General features: G+C 49.0%; 1 protein-coding gene across 2 annotated transcripts; it reads left to right on the top strand.

Annotated features, from left to right (window-relative positions):
• Positions 1-525: 525 nt before the first annotated feature.
• cdk11b (cyclin dependent kinase 11B) lies at positions 526-15,916 on the top strand. Of its 2 annotated transcripts, XM_064300867.1 has the most exons (21): positions 574-678; positions 3,063-3,111; positions 3,600-3,730; positions 4,066-4,181; positions 4,272-4,399; positions 4,657-4,807; positions 5,825-5,964; positions 6,569-6,694; positions 7,516-7,614; positions 7,822-7,932; positions 8,748-8,819; positions 9,269-9,471; positions 10,163-10,253; positions 10,355-10,476; positions 10,594-10,699; positions 11,286-11,407; positions 11,828-11,935; positions 12,150-12,266; positions 12,558-12,706; positions 14,778-14,967; positions 15,284-15,916. In XM_064300867.1, exons 3-21 carry the CDS (start codon positions 3,620-3,622, stop codon positions 15,374-15,376), a joined length of 2,355 nt encoding a protein of 784 aa, XP_064156937.1. In that variant the 5' UTR covers positions 574-678; positions 3,063-3,111; positions 3,600-3,619; the 3' UTR covers positions 15,377-15,916. The 2 variants fall into 2 exon arrangements, with proteins under 2 accessions (XP_064156936.1, XP_064156937.1); XM_064300866.1 differs by lacking the exon at positions 3,063-3,111 and having other exon boundaries at positions 526-678.
• Positions 15,917-16,081: the final 165 nt, after the last annotated feature.

Raw genomic sequence — 16,081 nt, 5'->3', positions numbered from 1 at the left:
AATGGCTTCTTTCTCCCCAAATTTGCATTTGCGAATGTAAACCTTTTCCCATCAGTACCTAACTAACTAACTTGTTATCCTTAGATTTAAAATAACAAATGTTATATATAATTAAAGGCCCTTTAAAATGGGAATTCTTATGAGGCAGGCCGAGAGATCCTCCCAGAACATTGTAGTTACAATACAGGACCAGAAGAGATGACATTTTCTGTGTCAGAATCACAAAAAGAGCAGTTTTTCTATACATTTGTAAATTTAGATATAAATGTATTTGTGGGAGAAATATTGTGTATTATTTTTAAATGCACGTCTCTGGCCTTATTTGGTTAACAGAATTTGTAAGGTAAATTGACAGGTCTTCTTTCAGTCTATGTTTTCAATCAACAAATTACAATAAGTACAACATGTGTTGCCCTCCATCTATTGTAAAAGGCTTCTCTAATATGTTTTTACACCTTGAATCATCAATATCCATTCGGCCGACCATACGTTTATAATCTAACGTATTGATCGCATTACAAAATATTGTGAATAAGCCCTTCAGGAATTTCTTTATAGGACCACAACAGAACTTCGACAAGAACACCAGGCAGGAAATTACGTCTGATTGAAGCGTCGACAGGAAGTGTTTTATTTTTCCGGCGACGGTGTGTTCCAATTGCGTGGAGCATATTTCAGGTTAGTCAAAACATTAATTTTTGTATATAATCGTGGAGCATTAGATATATCGTCTGCAAAAAGTGTAATCCGATGGTTAAAAATAAAGAAATGTAGTAAGAATGTTGTTTATTAATTGTTTTCAGCGTCCCTACTAGCTAGCTAGCGACATTTCATTTAGCGCCAGCTAGCTAGTACCAGCTAAGCTAAATTTAAAGCTTGAAAAGTGTGCAATCTACCTCAGTCATTTTCGAACTATGTATCAATGTTATAGTAATTAGAACACAAGGTTCTGCCCGTGAATCAGATCAAACAATTATAGATTTCATCATTAATGGTAGATGGCTAGCTAGCTAACTTCCATCGTGGTCCTTTGAAAAAAAGGCGGCCTGCTTTGTTTTGAACGAAGCACGTTTAACTTACGTCAATCCATGTTTCTTTGTGAGACATTAAATTGACTCTAACGTATATTTTGACAGTCATAGCAGCTACATGGTTTATAGTGAGCAACACACATTAATTCGTCTATTTTTCGATCTTCATGAAATTCACCGAAATGTGAGGAAAAACATTGGCGCAAGCGTTCGGTGGGACCACGAGTTTGATGACAGCTGGCTAGCTAGCCAATGATATAACTCGTTTTGAACCTTTCATTTCAACTAACAGTTTACTAGATGCATAGCTACATGATTGGTACACACATTTATTAACGGCTCAAATTGAAAGTCGTGGCTAGATAACTAGGTAACCAACTGACGTGGTGTACTTTTCTTGTAATTGGCTTATTTGTTTATCAGGCTTGTTTATCCTTGCTTACACTTTTTGCAGACCAGCTAATGTTACGTTCAGTAACCTGCAATTCGATCCCTGTTCTTTGCGATCACTGTGTTTACATTTTAAGTCGCTCTTGATGAGAGCTCCTTCTAAACGACTGCAAATTAAAAGTCTTGGGTGCTCAATTTGAACAAATCACATCAACAGTCTCTTTGACTGGCATGCATTGTCAGAACTCCTCTAAGCATCATTATTTGTCATCAGCTGGTGGTCTGCTGTTGCATTCACACATTTGTAGTGTCTGTTGCCACTATTGGAAGCAAAATAAGTTGTACATTTGCTTTGTATCATCTGAAAAGATGTCCTATTATTCTTGCAGAGCCTGTCTAGGAATTGACCTTTTCAATGTCTTTGAAACTTTGATGAAAGTCATGTTCACATGGCTAACAAGCCTGGAGAGTAGGGCATCTATGGAATAATTCACATTCTTATTGCAGTGCTGTCATTGTTAGCCCAGCAGCATGAGAATAAGATTGCATTGTTTTGGCTGGAATATAATCTTTTCACTGTGAGCCTGCCAGAAGGTTGGCGAGGGAGATTTCAGGATGCATTGGAGTAGCACTGTGCTGGCAGCTAGCCCCGAGTTGCTACAAGTAGCATTGCTGCTTGTTGGCCCTCCTCTCCATTGGTTGGTTGTAGAATAGCAGGCATCTATGTCCACATATTCTGATGTCATTTATGGTAGTGTGCACACAAATGTCATGCATCACCAAAGAGGGCTGTGCTACGCAGATTGCAACACAACCTTCTGTTTCAGCAATGAATGCTGGTGAGCACAGACTAGAGCCCCTCTTTGGTGCTGTGGACAGCGGACAGTGCGTTTGGGTCCATCTCCTGCCCAGGGCCCTGTTTCACGAAAGCAGGATTTCTGAGTTGGCTGGATAACTGCACTGAGTGAAACGCGGAACCCTCCCAAATCTGGAACGTGAGCTGAAGTAACAAGAGCTGTTCCGGGTTTTACTCAGTGCAGTTACCCTGCTTCGTGAAATAGGCTACCCCCCAGAGCTACTGCTACAGGGCATGTTGTGACCTTCTGTTTATTAGGCAGTCCAAAATGGACCAGATTATTGAATCATCTTTAGGTCTTTATTTTGGCAAGTTGTCGTTGGTCTCCTAGGTCATGGCCTGTTATTTACAGTCTGTAGTGGTTTACCATATATCATACAGCCTTTAATAACTGATTGAACACCTGAGACTGACTGTCCAAGTGTCAGCCATACTGTTGACACAAAGATGTGGTTCTCTCGATTACTATGAAAGTCCTTTTTGGTTTAGTTTTTTTTTAAAACTACATTTGACTTTCTGCCCCTTATCTGTCTGAATTGGAATGTGATGTAGTGTTTACGCGGCAGTCAAATTCTCTTGAGCATGCCACAGGCAGTGATGAATGATAAATCTTAGACAAAAAATCTGTCCCAATTCTACATGATTTATTTTCTCTCTGAAATACATCATGTGCACACAGCGATACATTTGTATGGATGCTCATTATGTGGTTTATTTGCTTCTTACTCATGTTCATGGTTTAATTTTTGGGTTGGTGTTTTTACTTGTGTGTTTATTTTATCCAGTGAAAGTGTGAAGGTACTGACTATGGATAGGATACCGAGCACGTCTCAGGTAACTGGAGAAATAAAAGGGTGGTCATAGGTTTATTTTAGCACCACCCCCTTTTTTTTCTTTGTCCCTTTAAAGGAACCCTTGAACCTTAAAATGTGTTTGATGTGCAACATTGCGTTCCTTTACCTGGAGGGTAATGTGAATTGAGAGGGAATATACTTTTCCTCCCTTTGAAGCCATCTTGCCTCAGTATTGAATCGTACTTTTAATATGTTTGCATGAATGCGTACCAGATTGTGAGTGGTGTGTGTACACTTGTACTACAAACGTGTATTGATTTTAGCTGATATGAATTCTGTTATGGTCTGATGGCTTTGATGCTTCATAATCCTACAAGAGATGTTTTTTCTCTACATGATATAGATATAAGAAATTTTTATTGCTTAAATAAAATAGACACACACCACACACCATGTGCAATTGAGAAAGTTATTCTGTCGGCTGGGAAATTTGAACTGATCCGCTCTCTCCCTCTCTTTGTTTTGCAGTTGGTGGTCACTTGGCGCTGATGGGGGACGAAAAGGACACCTGGAAAGTTAAAACACTGGACGAGATTCTCCAAGAAAAAAAACGCAGAAAAGAGCTGGAAGAGAAGGCCGACCCCAAACGCCAGAAAGCTGTGAGTCCTGCAGTCTGCCGGTCGGAGCTGTGCTCAAGCTCATGGCAAAAAAAAAACTTCAGTTTTAAATAAACTCTAAAACTAACTCTACTTTACTCTGATAGAGTGCAATTTATCCCACTGGGCTCTGTTATTGATGAATTATACTTGAATATTTTATTGTGCTCTTTGTCAATATTGATTATAATTAGCATTCTTCAAGTGATTCACCATCACATGTTAAATAACTATTTGTTTGTGAGGTGTGCGCGCGAAGCAGTTCTCTGATTGGACGCTCCCCACGACCCGGTTTCCTCTCTCGCCTGACCTCGTTTGCGCTGTGCGCCTCCCCCCAGACGGATGAACGGGACACCAAGCGGGACACTCTGGAGGAAGGAGAGCTGCGGGATCACAGGATGGAAATAACGATCCGTAACTCCCCTTACCTGCGGGAGGACTCCACGGAAGACAGGTACCACCCCCACCCCGGGCCCGCCCACCGGCGGTCTGCCTCCGAGCCAGCAGAGGCCGCCATCGTCTCCTCCTGCTCTGTGTCTTCCAGAGGGGAAGAGGACGAGTCCCTCGCTATCAAGCCCCCCCAGCAAATGGCAAGAAAAGAGAAATCGCACCACAGGAAAGAGGAGAGGAGAAAGGACAAGAGGCGTCGCCGCAGCCACTCGGCAGAAGGAGGTGACCTCGGGGGGCCGCACGGTTCCTCTTCCTTTAGCCTTTACGGTGTAAAATCACCGATGCATGATTAGAATGTACGTAACTGAACATTCTAATGCTGATGTCACAATCACTGCTGGTAACTACAGCAGCAGAGTTCTAGAACACTGACATTCCATTCCTGTGAATGTACTCTTCAGAGGGGTTAGATCCCTGTCATATTGCACGACCCTGTCATGCCGTCAGTCTAACGGGTGTTGCTCTGGTTCGGTCGACAGGAAAGCACATTCGCTCGAAGGACAAGGACAAGGAGAAGGAGAGGGAGAACGAGCGCAGGAAGAGGCAGAGGGAGGAGCAGGACAAGGCCCGGCGGGACTGGGAGAGGCAGAAGCGCAGGGAGCTGGCCCGGGCCCACTCCCGCATGGAGAGGTGACCACACACCCCCCCCCCCCTCAGCGAGGGTGCTCCCGCAGGACTGGTCGATCAGTCTGTCAGTCATTTATTTCATTTATCCTTTAGAGCATCACTTACAGAGACGCAGCACACAACAAGGGGCCATTTGCAGAGGTAATTTTCTAAATTAAGGCGGAAAACCCAGTTGAAATTGATATGGGGGAAGGAAACTAAAATGATTCCCTGGACTCAACACAGGCCATAGAGATGACGTCCAGGGAAATGGAGGGACAATTTTTGTGTGTGTTGCTTTGTTTACTTTTGTGTGCCTAGTTTAGCATGTGGTGTATTTGTGTGAATTTGAGCATGTATGTGTTTTTCAGTGTTTGTAGTGCCTGTGTGTGCATGTGCGTGTGTGTGTGCGCGTGTGTTGTTCGTGCACGTGTGTGTTTTTCAGTGTTTGTAGTGCCTGTGTGTGCATGTGCGTGTGTGTGTGTGCGCGCATGCGCGTGCGTGTGTTGTTCGTGTCCGTGTGTGTGTGTTTGAGCATGTATGTGTGTGCCCGTGCGTGCGTGTGCGTGTCTGAGCCTGAGCCTGTGTGTGGGACGCAGTACTCTGTGGTTCCTGTCTGTGGGCTCTCTGTACTGAGTGTTCTGCCAGCCTTCTCCAGCTGTGCCACCCCCTTTTTTTTCTTTGTCCCTTTAAAGGAACCCTTGAATCTTAAAATGTGTTTGATGTGCAACATTGCGTTCCTTTACCTGGAGGGTAATGTGAATTGAGAGGGAATATACTTTCCCCCCCTTTGAAGCCATCTTGCCTCAGTGTGGAATCGTACTTTTAATATGTTTGCATGAATGCGTACCAGATTGTGAGTGGTGTGTGTACACTTGTACTACAAACGTGTATTGTCGTGTGCGTAGCTGTTTGGTGATTGCTGTTGATGGCCTGTGTTGGGGATGCTTGTCTGTGTTTTTCAGTGTTTGTAGTGCCTGTGTGTGCCTGGCGTGTGGTAAACTGCTAAACACACTTCCCCTTTCCTCCCCCGGGACGCAGGGACCGCCTGGAACAGCTGGAGCGACAGAGGGAGCGGGAACGGAAGCTCCGCGAGCAGCAGCAGAAGGAGCAGAGGGAGCAGAAGGAGCGAGAGAGGAGGGCCGAGGAGAGGCGGAAAGAGAGGGAGGCGCGCAGAGAAGGTCAGAGGCTGGGGAACTTAGGCCCGTTTTACCCAAACAGGTTTTTCTGCCCAATCCCGGCTCCCCTGTTTTCCCTACTGTTTGGACTTTATCTAGCATTCCTGCGTTTGGGCTTATGCTAATCTGCTCTCCTGAACTGAAAGCAGACATAGCCGTAAACATCACTGCATGGGCATGATTGACTGTGATGATTTGGGGGTGGAAACAGGGGAAAGAAGCATTAAAAACAGTTAAAAAAAAAATAATAATAAAATAAAAATTCTGAGGTACGTCCACTTAGGTTCATGATTCATCTGAAGTATTTCGTTTTTGTTGCTGATTATACTCTTTCAGCACTGTCTATATCATACAGTGCTGTATTGGATGCGGTACTCTAATAACTGGACTTATATATGGAAACGGACACTGACCTTGCGTCAGTCATTTGCTGTGTTGTGCGTTACCCCTGTTTAGTTGTTGATTGTAAGTATGAGGCTGTACTGGGATCAGTGTTTCAGGCGCAGCTCCTCAGTGTTTCTGCTTTCTGTGAGCACCTGGCCGCTGTACCTGGCTCAGTTACAGACCTCCCGGTGTTAATGTCTCGCGTGCGTGTCCCGCCCCGCAGTGCCGTCCCACCACCGGGGGCAGCTGGACGACTACGGGGAGAAGCCCAAACAGAGCCACCGCAGCCGCAGCCCCCTCCGGCCCCCCCGCGAGAGCAAGCCCGAACAGGCCGAGCCCCGCCGCATGGGTGAGGGAGCCGACGGTCTGGCGCCCCCTAGCGTCAGTCTCCTAGGAACACCCTCCTGGTGTTCTACAGAATGCAACGTCTTCTGTTTGTTAGAGCTACATAGAAATGTTACCGCAAAGTCTGTAAGTCTAAGGGTTACCAGGCTTACCTGCCGTCTGTGTGGAAGTAGACCCACATCTCACTGCAGCTCTCGCTCTCTGAGTCTCATTCACCTGTGCACTCATTCATTCCGTAAAATATATCTGTACATGAAATGGAGAAATGGGTAAAATAAAGAAGCTGGCTGGTTGTTGAGTTGACATGTGGTGGGTAGGAGTGAAGGTCTGTTTTTTTCTGTACCGGCGCAGTAAAGGTCTGTGGTGTTTTTGACAGCGTAGGGCATTGTGGGTAAAGGACTGTGGTGTTTTTTGTGACAGCGCAGGGCATTGTGGGTAAAGGACTGTGGTGTTTGCGACAGCGTAGGGCATTGTGGATAAAGGTGTGTGGTGATTGTGACAGCGTAGGGCATTGTGGGTAAAGGTGTGTGGTGTTTTTGACAGCGTAGGTCATTGTGGGTAAAGGACTGTGGTGTTTTTGACAGTGCAGGGCATTGTGGGTAAAGATCTGTGGTGTTTTTGACAGCGCAGGGCATTGTGGGTAAAGGTGTGTGGTGTTTGTGACAGCGTAGGGCATTGTGGGTAAAGGTGTGTGGTGTTTGTGACAGCGTAGGGCATTGTGGTAAAGGTGTGTGGTGTTTGTGACAGCGTAGGGCATTGTGGGTAAAGGTGTGTGGTGTTTTTGACAGTGCAGGGCATTGTGGGTAAAGGTGTGGTGTTTTCCAGCGGTGCGGGATGAGAAGCCCGAGGACAGGGACCTGCTCTCTGACCTGCAGGACATCAGCGACAACGAGAGGAAGACCAGCACGGCAGAGTCTTCCTCAGGTACGCCCAGGACCTTACACTCTTTAACCACGGTAACCATGGAAACACCCAGAATGGGACAGCAAAGGTGGTGCACATAAAGCTTAGGAAGATGCGTGCAGAGACTTGGAGGCTGTTGGTCTTCCATAATGTTCATGCTGAGGAAGTGGACTGGGTAAATGGGTAAAGACACTGGTGTGAAGTGGTTGGACTGTCTCTCCCATCCAGGATCAGGGTCAGGGTCTGAGGAAGAGGAGGAGGAGGAAGAGACGAGCAGCCAGAGCGAGGGAGAGGAGGAGGAGTCCGGCTCCAACTCGGCAGGCTCTGAACAGAGCGCAGGTGAGCCTGTGTGTTCTCACAGTGCACAGGTGAGCCTGTGTGTTCTCTCAGTGCACAGGTGAGCCTGTGTGTTCTCTCAGTGCACAGGTGTGCCTGTGTGTTCTCTCAGTGCACAGGTGAGCGTTGACACGAGTGAGAGGTGAGCGTGGCCCAGGCACAGGTGAGCCGTGTCTCTCCTCAGTGCACAGGTGTGCCTGTGTGTTCTCTCAGTGCACAGGTGAGCCTGTGTGTTCTCACAGTGCACAGGTGAGCCTGTGTGTTCTCTCAGTGCACAGGTGAGCCTGTGTGTTCTCTCAGTGCACAGGTGAGCCTGTGTTCTCACGGTGCGCAGGTGAGCCTGTGTGTTCTCACAGTGCACAGGTGAGCCCGTGTGTTCTCTCAGTGCACAGGTGAACCTGTGTGTTCTCTCAGTGCACAGGTGAGACCGTGTGTTCTCTCAGTGCACAGGTGAGACCGTGTGTTCTCTCAGTGCACAGGTGAGCCTGTGTGTTCTCACAGTGCACAGGTGAGCCTGTGTGTTCTCTCAGTGCACAGGTGATCCTGTGTGTTCTCTCAGTGCACAGGTGAGCCTGTGTTCTTCACGTGCCAGGTGAGCCTGTGTGTTCTCTCAGTGCACAGGTGAGCCCGTGTGTTCTCTCAGTGCACAGGTGAACCCGTGTGTTCTCTCAGTGCACAGGTGAGCCTGTGTGTTCTCACAGTGCACAGGTGAGCCTGTGTGTTCTCTCAGTGCACAGGTGAGCCTGTGTGTTCTCTGTGTGCAGGTGCTCCAGAGGGTGAGCAGCGATCCGGTCATTCACACCATTCTTTTCATTCAGATGAAGTGAGTGAGGAAGAGCAGTCTGAGGAGTATGAGGAGGAGGCGGAGAACGGAAACCACATTCCTCCCGGTAGGCATGGCAACTCCACATTGGAAAACTGCTGTCAGCATTTCCTTCTAACCAAATGAATCTCTCTCGCTGTAAATCCTGCTGTAGTTTTCAGCTCAGGGTGCTGATTGTGTATCAGTTTTTCCCTGTCCTCATCATAACCATATCCGTTATGAGCTAAAGCTAGCGCTGGGCAGTATACCCATTCGATAATTTCTAAATAATTTTTTAGAGTGCAACACAGGTTCAACAGAAAACAAGCCAACTAGAGAGAGCAGAATATAAGACTATAGAGAGAGTGGAATATCGGGATGGCAGGTATGCCATCCCACCAAATTACACCTTTGGCGGGGCAGCATGCCCCATACCTGTGTAAGACTATAGAGAGAGAATAATATAAGACTAAGCTGGTGTGCTGCTGGAGGGGTCGCCTCTTAGGAGATCTTCGGTTTTTCCTCTTTCCGGCACAGTGCCCGAGTCGCGCTTCGATCACGACACGGAGGACAGCGTGGAGGAGGAGGAGGAGGAGCCCGAAGAGGTGGAGGAGGGCGAGCCCACGCCCCCGTCCCACTCGCGCTCCCCCACCCCCGATGACAAGTACATCCCGGATTCGCCCGTCATGTCCCCCGTGGAGCTGAAGAAGGAGCTGCCCAAATACCTGCCTGCGCTCCAGGTGTGCCTGCTGCTGCTGCTTTACATGACATCACGTTCAGTGTACAGCCTTATCCAGAGCTCCTGACACTGTGTTTGTCTCAGGAATACAGACGTACTGTTGATATTGCCCTGCAAACCCATTTATAATCCGTAAATGTGAAGTTAGCCCACCAAACCAGAAATGAGTGGAATTAGTGGCACATGCAAAAGTAAATGCTACTATACAGCTAGCCGATTTTTTCTAACTATACCTATACCATTACTATGCCAAATAGAAATGCAAAAAGAAAGATGATAGGTAGGGGGTCAGGGGACCCATGGTGCTATCTGAAGAGAGTGGGTCTTCAGTCTGTGTCTGGAGATAGACAGGGTATCTGCTGCCCTGACTGCAGTGGGACACTCCAAAAGAGATGGGTGACGTGACCAGGAAGTGCAGCGTGGTGGGGGAGGTGTGGGGGGGGGGGTTTCTTATGCCAGGCAGCCCTGGCCCTGTATGGTCGGCTGGTTTTATTTACTTAACACTGAATTGGTCAATTAAAGCTGCTGTTATTTACAACATTAACTCATCTCAGCTGGTTTCTTGTGGACAGGACATGCTTTGTCTCTCCAGGAACAGGGCTGGCAACCCCTGCTCTGAAGGAATGACCAGAGGACTCTGATTCTACCCTCGGAGAGTTATTCATTTCCTGACGTGCCTGTATCTCTTTCAGGGATGCCGCAGCGTGGAGGAGTTCCAGTGTTTGAACCGGATAGAGGAAGGCACTTACGGGGTGGTGTACCGAGCCAAGGACAAAAAGACGGGTATGCAGCGCCATCTTGTGTATTTTCAAAAACCGCTTTTTCATTTTCGCGATTGGAGTTGAGTCTCAAACGCAGACTGCTGCTGTTCCCCTGCGTCTCAGACGAGATTGTGGCCCTGAAGAGGCTGAAGATGGAGAAGGAGAAAGAGGGCTTTCCCATCACCTCCCTGAGAGAGATCAACACCATCCTGAAAGCACAGCACCCCAACATTGTCACAGTCAGGGTGAGTTTGGGGGGGTAAGAGGGCCCTGCCGATGTTAATGCTCTGGCAGACACTCAGGCAGTTTAACCCGCAGGCTGTAAGCTGACGGAAGTGCCTCTTCTTCCCCGCCATGTTTAGGAGATTGTGGTTGGCAGTAACATGGATAAGATCTACATTGTGATGAATTACGTGGAGCATGACCTGAAGAGCCTGATGGAGACCATGAAGCAGCCCTTCCTGCCAGGTGAGCAAGTCTGTCAGTCACAGTGCCTCTCACACAGTCACAGTGCCTCACAGTCTGTCATTCACAGTGCCTCACAGTCTGTCAGTCACAGTGCCTCTCACACAGTCACAGTGCCTCTCACACAGTCTGTCATTCACAGTGCCTCACAGTCTGTCATTCACAGTGCCTCACAATCTGTCAGTCACAGTGCCTCTCACACAGTCTGTCAATCACAGTGCCTCACACACAGTCTGTCAGTCACAGTGCCTCACACACAGTTGGTCCATCACCATGCCTCTCAGTCTGTCAGTCAGTGTCCCTCACACGGTCTCAGTCAGTGTGTCTGACGCAGTCACAGTGTCAGTCACAGTGCCTCACACACAGTCTATCAGTCACTTGCTGTCGCCATCACTCTTTCTGCAATCTGTCGTTCTCTCATACTCATCCTCCTCATGCTGTTTTCTTATTCAATTTTTTTCTTCCCTCTTTGTTTCCCACTTCGACTCTCCCATGTCTCTATTTTGCTTTTCCACGTTCTCACTCTCCTTCTCTCTTTCACTTTCACTCTCTCACTCTGTCCCTCTCCCTCCCCCCCCTCTCCCTCCAGGTGAGGTGAAGACGCTGATGATCCAGCTGCTTAGGGGAGTGCGCCATCTCCATGACAACTGGATCCTCCACCGTGACCTGAAGACCTCCAACCTCCTGCTGAGCCACAAGGGCATTCTGAAGGTGGAGAGCCGGAGCCGTGTGCAGCCCAAGCGCTCTGTGTGCTGTCTCTTTCTGGTGTTTGTTTAGGGCTAATTGGTCAGTCTCGCTCCACTGTCATGTCCAAATTTGGCATTCGTGAGACTTGGCCTCTCATGCAGTCGCCTGTAATGGTGAAGGTTGATTTTTGGTCGGTTTTTGCATTTTATGGAAACTGAATGTTCCTTAGTCCCAATTACATCCCACACAAGCTGTGTCCAGAACACTGGCACTTCCTGGCCATCAGCGTAAGGTTTTCCAAAGCAGACCGTCATCTCTCCCTGATGAGCTGGCTGCAGCGTGGGGGGCGGGGTTTTCAGTGTTAATACTTATCTACTTCATTAAAGTCATTAGAGGATGATTGATTTTAATGGAGTGGTGCCGTTGTGCCCCGTCCTCCCGCAGGTGGGAGATTTCGGCCTGGCCCGCGAGTACGGTTCCCCTCTCAAGCCCTACACGCCGGTGGTGGTGACGCTGTGGTACCGGTCCCCGGACCTGCTGCTCGGGGCCAAGGTGAGGCTCGTTAGCGCCCGGCCCGCTAGCGCCCGGCCCGCCCAGCGCCGGCTCTCTGGAGGCTGGAGGGAGCAGCTGCTGCGGAGCTCGGCTGCTAAACCTCCGCTTATAAACACCGCCTGTTAACACGTCTCCCCCCTGGCAGCCTGTACCAGACCTCAGAACCTCAAGAGGAAGTTTTGATTTTAAATCCCTTTCCCCCCCCTCCACACAGGAGTACTCCACAGCTGTGGACATGTGGTCCGTCGGCTGCATATTTGGAGAGCTCCTGACCCAGAAGCCTCTCTTCCCCGGAAAGTCCGAAATTGACCAAATAAACAAGATTTTTAAGGTACCTGTTGAGCTCTTGTGGTTGCGCACGAGTGAGGTGTAACAACATTTGTGAACACTAGGTGTCAGTGTTTTGTACGATTGCTAGTTATGAAAGCAGAGAAACAGTAAGGGTTTTTGCAAAGATGTTAGCCACAGTACGTAGGCATTTGAACATTATTCGGTTCTCAGTTTTCTTTGGATCATAGAAGTGTACATCTCCTCAGCAGAATTCTGTCAGATCATGAGAAAAATACTTATGAGACCTCTGACCCAGGGCGTTTGTGGCTGTCTCTCTCTCTCCCCACGCCAGGATTTGGGATCGCCCAGTGAAAAGATCTGGCCAGGTTACAACGAGCTGCCTGCAGTGAAGAAGATGACCTTCACGGAGTACCCCTACAACAACCTGCGCAAGCGCTTTGGGGCGCTCCTGTCCGACCAGGGCTTTGACCTCATGAACAAGTACGTCTCCGCGGCGACCTCACTATCGCATACCTACATATATGGGGAGGTTCCTCTAGTATAAATTCTCAGCCCCGGTATCTCCTCGGGAAGCCATAAATATGGGGTTTGGGTGTACAGCTGCACCTGAATAAATCTGAGGTTGGGGGGGGGAGTGTATGTTTTTTCATAGTTACTTTCGTGGCTGAAAGTCAGAATGTTCTTAACCCTTTACCGTGTAAGTTCACAAATGCGTGATAAGAATGCTCATAACTGAACATTCTAATGCTGATGTAACATTCACTGCTGGTGACTGAAAGCAAGCCTACCAGTTCTAGAATGCTGACATATGGAAATTTGAACAGACATTCCAAAAAAAGGCCCACTCTTTTTAGGGGGTGAATGTGCCTGGTGACAGGGTTATTGACTCTGCTGTGATGTGGGGGTTTTTGCGGTGTGTGAGGTGCTGTGCAGTGACAGGCTGTGCTTGTCCCCAGTCTCTCAGCAGCCCAGTGTTAAATGTCACAGACGACCTCGCTCCCCTTCCCGCAAATATTAGCTCAGAAAAGACACTGACCTCTATATCTGGAGAAGACAGGGGAAAAGGGATGCTTCCTCTGCTCTAAGCAGGAGTTGGTTACTGTTCAGTTGATGTTGGGGACTGTGTCACATTGTCTTCGGTGAATCCTACTGCTGTCAACATCAACATCAGGCCAGTGAACGGGTTCATTTTGATCATGTGTATAGCATTCAGCAAATAAGAGGCCTGCTTTTTGACCTTAGATAACTAGGATAAATAAATAACTTGGTGACCTGCTGAAACCTGATTGAAAGCACTGTAGTGGTAGGACCAAAAATACATGCACGTGTTCAGTGACCCAGACGCTGGGGTTGTTTGTCCCAGCGTGTGAATGGGAGGCCTAAGCTCCACAGTGGGCCTCCCATGTGTGTCCTATCAGTCCTGATATTGAGTCCAGCCCTGACGCCGTGGACAGCAGCCAGAGAGTCGTGAGCCCAGTGGGGGGGGGGCAGTCTGCGGTTTTGGGGTTCCCCCTGTGCGGTGCGGAGCCGGCCGGGCTGGCGGACATCGCGGTCACGCTGCCAATGTCGCGCTCTGGTGCAGCCCCGGGCCCTGCGGCGAGCCGAATCGAACCCTGTCGCTCGGGACCGCGGAGGCCACGGCCTCGGCGGGCCGACGGCGGGTGAACGGTGGCTTCCGGGCGGGGGGCGGCCTCGAGCCCCCGTGCGCCGTTCCCGCGCCCCGTTTGAACCGGCCCGGCGGGGGAGCCAGCGAGCGCCGTTTCGGCTGGGTGGAGCATCCGTCGGGTTTGGCTCGGCGCGCTATGCAACCGTCGTCTCGGCAACCGCCGTCTCAGCAACAGCTGTCCGGAGCAGTTTGGGGAGAGAGGCAGCTGGGCGTTGGGTTCCCACAGGCCTTCCGCGTGTGGAACATTCAGCGTTGCCGAAACGCTTGGATTTTTGCACTGTGCACGCATTTGCTCGATTTTCGGTTGGTTTATGCGATTTATGAAGCAAAATTTCCATTGTTATACAAGTTCCTCTCAAGAGGAGTGCTCGCCCCAAGTATTATGACCTCTGTGTCAGTAGTGTTTGGTTTTCCATAGCACGTAAAATCTGAATAAACCCGATCTTCCTAGACAGGATTTTTATTCAAAAGCACGTCTTCACTTTTTAACGGCTCTAACATTGGCCGGGCATGCGGGGGTTTTCTCTCGGTTAAGCTGACAGTGTTTCTCCGCTTGCGTGTGACTCCCCCCCCCCCCCCCGCCCATGAAACGTTTTCCACCGACTCATATCGGCACGAGCCCAACTTGCGCACTGCGTTGTGGTCAGAACCGATGGCTGACGTCGCACGCGTAGAAAAATGCACACTTGTCTGCGTTTTCCCAAATCCACAACAGAGGTTGCCGTGACCGCTGCAGCAAGACCATGATGGCCCGTTCAAAATTAGGGTAGCAAAGAGAAAATTGGTTAATAAATGCCATCTGAACCCTGAACATTGTCGTGTGTGTGTGTGTGTGAGGGTGAACCGCCAAACCTGAACACCCCTTCCGTCTCTCCTGTCCCAAAGGTTCCTCACCTACTGTCCCAGCAAGAGGATCACGGCAGAGGAGGCCCTGAAGCACGAGTATTTTCGGGAGACCCCCCTGCCCATCGACCCCTCCATGTTCCCCACGTGGCCGGCCAAGAGCGAGCAGCAGAGAGTGAAACGGGGTACCAGCCCGCGCCCCCCAGAGGGCGGTCTGGGGTACAGCCAGCTGGTGAGTCCTGCGTCTGGACCCTTCCCTGCACGTCCCGCGTCCCTATTCGCTCGCTTGCGTCTCAAACTTAAACTTAGCCTGAGCAAACAGGACACGGGCATCCAGTACATCTTATTCTTATTCATTAATAGAGTCAAATACTCAAAACACTTCTCTTTTTTTAAGACTGAGAAGATATGGTTCTAATGCTTCTTATGTTTTATTGTAATACTATGGTTTTTTTTTTGCTTTGTGGTGCCTCTACCTTCTTATTTTGCGTATGATTGCTAGCCTTTAAAGCCAGCTAACGTGGACGCGTCCTCGTGTGTTCTGATAGGGTGATGACGACTTGAAGGACACGGGTTTTCATCTGACCACCACAAACCAGGGAGCTTCCGCGGCCGGGCCGGGGTTCAGCCTCAAGTTCTGATCCGGATCCGGCCCCTTTATTCCGGATTTGGGAATTTTGAGCAGACTGACTGGACAGAAATGGAATCTGCACAGAAACGCGGTTGCTCTGGCCCTATCCCTCCCTCCCTCCCGCCCACCCGCCCGCCAGCCCCGCCCACTCCCTGAGCAGTGGAGACTGGAACCCGTGTGTTCACGAGAACGTTGACCAATCAGTGACCAGCACTCGCAGAGCCATGCAGATGGGAAGGAATCCTACGCCTTGTTTTTGGGAGAGGGTGCGAGAGACCCTATTCAGAGAGCACGAGGCGGATTTAAACCGCCATTTCTCCCCCTTCCCGCGGAAAGGGCCGGACTGGGACGGGTGCTGGTCGGTTTGGCTCGCACACAGATGCAAACTTTTGTTAAAATGTCCGTGTTCCTCTCCTTCTTTTCGTGGGAAATGTCCACCTGCTGGTTTCTACATTTCAGTAGTACTCAGTACTTTATAATATCACTGAATTAAGGCTTTATTTCTTGTGAAGATATAGTGGAAAAATAAACAAAAAAGCATTTGGGATTAGTTATTTTGCGTTAGTTATTTTGTCCTTTTTTTTAAAGCTGTCATTAGTGGGACTCTTCTGGAGAGTTCTATGATTTAGATTTATTCTTTTTTTGGCACAGGAATAAAATGGTTTTATTCGGTAGGATGGAGTCAGTTCAGGTTCGGCTAACTTCAGAGAAGGGC

This window comes from Anguilla rostrata, chromosome 11, assembly GCF_018555375.3.
Source record: "Anguilla rostrata isolate EN2019 chromosome 11, ASM1855537v3, whole genome shotgun sequence".
In the NCBI taxonomy this organism is placed as follows: domain Eukaryota; kingdom Metazoa; phylum Chordata; class Actinopteri; order Anguilliformes; family Anguillidae; genus Anguilla; species Anguilla rostrata.
Note: the sequence above shows the minus strand (reverse complement) of the source record. Positions and strands in the feature narration are given on the sequence as shown.